The sequence below is a fragment of the Helobdella robusta genome, assembly GCF_000326865.2.
Source record: "Helobdella robusta unplaced genomic scaffold HELROscaffold_50, whole genome shotgun sequence".
NCBI classification, from domain to species: Eukaryota; Metazoa; Annelida; class Clitellata; order Rhynchobdellida; family Glossiphoniidae; genus Helobdella; species Helobdella robusta.
Window position 1 is genome coordinate 1,088,616 of NW_008705255.1, and position 5,409 is coordinate 1,094,024.

General features: G+C 33.5%; 1 protein-coding gene across 1 annotated transcript; it reads left to right on the forward strand.

Moving 5' to 3' along the window:
• Positions 1 to 1,487: 1,487 nt before the first annotated feature.
• HELRODRAFT_178901 (hypothetical protein) lies at positions 1,488 to 4,002 on the forward strand (the record flags this gene model as incomplete). The annotated part of the gene is made up of 4 exons (XM_009027763.1): positions 1,488 to 1,512; positions 2,183 to 2,474; positions 3,455 to 3,627; positions 3,884 to 4,002. 4 exons carry the CDS (start codon positions 1,488 to 1,490, stop codon positions 4,000 to 4,002), a joined length of 609 nt encoding a protein of 202 aa, XP_009026011.1.
• Positions 4,003 to 5,409: the final 1,407 nt, after the last annotated feature.

Genomic DNA, 5,409 nt, shown 5'->3' on the forward strand with positions numbered 1-5,409 from the left:
TTTTACCGAAAAAATCTTTCGATTTCTCATTGTCATTAAAACTTAATTTAATTATAATTATACCTGAGGTAGATTACTACTTCTACAACTACTACTACTATAACAACTAATAATAATATTAATAATAATACTAACAATAATGATAATAATAAAGTAATAATCATAATAATAATGATAATCATAATAATAGTTATACGGAATCTAGGTGCAACCGTATAAATCATGAATAACGAATTGAAAGTGGAAGAATAATGAAAACAACAACAACAACAACAACAGCAGCAGCAACAACAACAACAACAACAGCAAAAATAATAATAATAGTAATAACAACAACAACAACAACAACAATAATAATAATAATAATAACAACATTTAATTAATTAAACCTCGCATCTCATTTCCATCTAGAAATTTTTATTGCAGTTTTATAACATAGGAGCTTTAATACATACTAAACAAGCTGCAAGTTGTTATTATTATTACTATTATTAATATTATTTATTATAATTATTATTATTATTATTGGTGTTTTTAATTATTATTACTGCTGTGGTTGAGGTTTTTATTGAGCTTTTAAAAGTTTAATCGTTGAATACGTGCTAAATAAGCTATGAGCTATTACTATTATTATTAATATTGTTATTGGCAATGAAGGTGTTGATGATGATGAAGGTGTTGATGATGATGACGACGATGATGATGATGATGAAGGTGTTGATGATGATGACGGCGATGATGATGATGTTGATGACAAATTATTATTTTTTATTACATACGTGTGTTTTTCTGCATGGTCTAAGGCGTGAACAATTGCTGTGATCTAAACGAAGCACGACTGGCTGGTGAAGCTGCTGCTACTGCTGCTGTTGCTGCTATTGCTGCTTATGATAATGATAACAATGATGATGATGATAATAACGACGATGATGATGATGATGGCGGGTTATTTGAAATGGTGAAAGTAAAATGAAATAGATGTAACCGTATAGATGATTATTGTCATCATCATCATCGTCGTCATCATCATCATCATCATCATCATCATCGTCGTCATCGTCGTCATCATCATCAATCGAATTTCCAGCTCTATGCGCCCTTTAACAATAATCAACATTAGTCAATTGCCTTCTTAATAACAGAAATAATTAACAATAACAATGAAAATAAAACCAATAATAATAATAATAATAATAATAATAATAATAATAATAATAATAGCAATACCGATGAAAATTCTAGCAATACGGATGAAGTATTAGGAGTAAGCCATAAAAAGTATGCTTATACAATCAAGATATTGAGGAAAATACTACTACTACTACTACTACTACTACTACTACTACTACTACTACTACTACTACAACTACTACTACTACTACTACTACTACTGCTAATAATAATAATTATAATTATAACAATAATAATAATATTGTTATTATTATTAATCATAATAATAATTTTTTCGCTTGTATTGAATTTCTAAAATGAAAAAAATGAGATTGAATGAACGTTTGACATTTGCTTGTCAAGACGACGACGATGATGATGATGGTGATGATGATGGTGATGATGATGATGATGATGATGATGATGACGATCATTATAATTTAGAGTCTCAACTTTTTATTTTGAAAAATTTTCTTCCCGACAAAAAAATTCATCTTCGCTTTTTTATATCTTTCCAGTAAGAAGTATCATCATCATTATCGCTAATTATGGTGACGACGACGATGATGATGATGACGAAGATCTCATCATCATCATCATCACCGTCATCATCATCATCATCGTCGTCGTCATCATCATCAGTCATCAAACTTGTCAATGTGTCAATTAGTAAGAACTTTAAAAATATTTTTCTGTCTTTCCTTAGTAATAATTATAATAATAATATCAAGAACAATTATGATGGCATCACTACTATCACTGCTGCTGTTTCTGTTGCTACTACTACTACTACTAATAATAATCATAGTAACAGTAATGATAACTATGATGATGATGATGGTGATGATGATGGTGATGATGATGATGACGATGGCATCTATCTGAAGCTTTACGTGAACTGCTGTTAGCCTCATCATCACTATCTGCATTATCATAATCATCATCATCAGCGTTAACATCATCATCATCATCATCACCATCATCATCATCACATTCACCATCGACACCACAGACGGAAACACCTTCTCCCTAATTGCCCTAACCGAGAACATTGTGGCCGAAGACCTCCAGAACAGCCGCCATCTTGAAACCACCATCTACGTCACGAACGTCCACCAATCGGCTGACTTCGTTTGGTCACGTGATTCGGGGCTAAAAATACACGTGGGCGTTAACAAGGTTGACCTTTGGCCTACTTTTTACGGTAACTTTCCGCCAAATGATGATAATGATTTCGTCATTGGGAACCCCGTGCACAATGAAAATGTCAAGATGTTTAATAAAACCGTAGCCGAGTTTTGCATGTAAGTATGTTTGTTTGTTTGTTTGTTTGTTTGTTTGTTTGTTAGTTAGTTAGTTTGTTTGTTTGTTTGTTAGTTTGTTTGTGTGTTAGTTTGTTTGTTAGTTAGTTTGTTGGTTTTTTTGTTTGTATGTTGGCTTGTTTGTTTGTTGGTTATGTGTTTATTTGTTTGTTTGTTTGTTTGCTTGTTTGTTGGTTTGTGTAAACTTCAGATAAGATGAATCTTCAACTCAGTTGGATTGGTGAAATAAAGAAGTATTATGAGCTTAAATGACATTGCCTGCCGGGAGTTAGAATTGAAATATAGAGAAACACTTTGCAAGATGACAGAGACGCATGGCCCAATGTTTTTATGAGGAACGAAACTTTTGGTTCTGCTGGAAAACGCAAGCAATTTAACAGCAAGAAAACCCTTCAAAACCGTTAAACAACCAAACATTCAAAATCTTTAAAACAATCAAACATTCAAAGTTTGTGAAAGGAATCCAAAGAGAGTTCTAGAAATCTGCAGAACGTGTGTTACACCGTCATCCGCAAATAAGCTGACAACGAAGTGTTTCATGATTTAAGCAGGCTGAACAGTTTGCGAAATTCCGCCAAGAGAAAATTGATAACATGAGATTCTCAATTGGTGAGTGAGGTAGTCGAAGTTGTACCGATAGAAAGATGAATTCAAAACTTTCGTTTCAACCAACCCTTCCTTCTCCAATCAGCGAAAACATGTTTCTTGCAAGCTATTCCGACTCAAAATTTAAGATACTCTTCTCCCTAGGTTCATTGGCTACTCTCATTCTGAGTCTTATAAATTGAAGTCTAAAATTTTCAGTTATTGCTACTTTGGCTGGCCATACACACACAAACACACACACAAACAAAAATACACACAGACACATACAAACACACACACACATACAGACAAAAACACACATACACATACAGACAAAAACACACACACACATACAAACACACACTCCACATACAAAGGTACCCGCTGGCTGAACATTACCAGTTGTTTATGGAAATTTTAACGGACAAAGCTACTAGATCAGAAGAATTTTGGTGTCCCATACGCTCAAAAAATAATAATAATAAAAACAACAAAAACAACAACGATAATAATAATAATAAATTTTACGCCAACCGTCACAATGGTATAGGTCAACTCTATGTTTCTGACAATGATGATGATGACGATGATGATGGTGGTGGTGATGATGATGATGATGTTGTTGATGATGATGGTGGTGGTGGTGGTGGTGGTGGTGGTGATAGGGGCAGACAGAAATGTAGCGGAGAATTTCAGTTTAATGGAAATAGATCGTCATCTAAGTCAACGTTAGTTCACCAACATCATCATCATCATTTCCATCATCATCATCAACATCAACATCAACAACAACAACAACAACATAGTAGCAAATATCAACATCGACGACATAAGCAGCTGCAGAAGCAACCACAACGACCACAACAACCACAACAACAACATCTCGAAAAACACATCGTACGGTATGTTAATGAGGCCTGTATGAAATTGGTACGTGAATAATTATGCGTTACCTTTGTTACTTCTTGTTGCTATTGCTATTGTTGTTATTATTGATATAGAGAGTTACATTTACAGCCCGTATTTTCAATTTAGTAACCGCCGCCATCATCATCATAATCTCCTCTCTTCATCCTCGTCGTCATCATCATCACCAACAAAACATCATCATCAACATTATCATCATCATCAATTTTATCATCATCACCATCAGCAGCAGCAGCAGCAGCTGCAGCAGCTACTGCAGTAACTTCAGCATCCACATCGTCATCGTCGCATTTTATTGATTGTGTCCAAACATCAACTATACTCACGAATAATCATAAATAAGAAACGGGCGAAAATTCCAACTACTACTACTGCTGCTGCTGCTGCTACTACTACTACTACTACTACTGCTGCTGCTGCTGCTACTGCTACTACTACTACTACTACTACTGCTGCTGCTGCTGCTGCTACTGCTACTGCTACTACTACTACTACTACTGCTGCTTCTGCTACTGCTACTACTACTACTACTACTACTACTTTAATATTTACACATCCTATGTTTTTTATGCACCAGAAATATTTCAATCGATCAGTGCTAAAAATAGTTCTTTAATCGAACGAACATACATACAAACATACAAATCTGTCTACATACATACATACAAACATACATACAAACATACAAACATACATACAAACATACAAACATACATACAAACATACAAACATACATACAAACATACAAACATACATACAAACAAACATACAAACAAACATTTCATTGCATAATTTTCTGCATGCACTATCACGTTATTTTATCGACACACAACTTCTTGTTAACAAACATTCAATACAAACACAGACAAACAAACAAAAACATACAAACAAACAAACAAAAACATACAAACAAAAACATACAAACATACATACATGCAAACATACATACGGGCAAACATACTTACATACAACAATTTTTATTAAAAGTCATTATTCATGTTGACTTTTTTTTATATGCTTACCGTTTTTTGCCTACAATTGTTCTGCTTATTTTTACTCTCTTTCAATCAGTCATTCTTTCATTCATTTACTATCTGTATTATTACTATCACTCTTATTCCTTCTATATTTTCTTCTTTTCTTTCTCTCTCCCTCTTTTTTTCTCTCTCTCTCCCTCTTTTTCTGTATTTTCCATTTATTCTATTTTCTATCTCGTCTTTTTTCTTTAATGTCTTTTTATCTTTTCAGTGTTTCTTGAAGTTAATGATGTTATCCTTTTCTCTCTCTCTCTCTCTCTTTCTCTCTCTCTCTCTCTCTTTCTCTATCTCCCGTCCATTCTTTTGTTTTATCTCATTTTTCTTTCTTTCCTTCTCTCTCTCTCTCATTCTCCTCTCATTACTTCTCA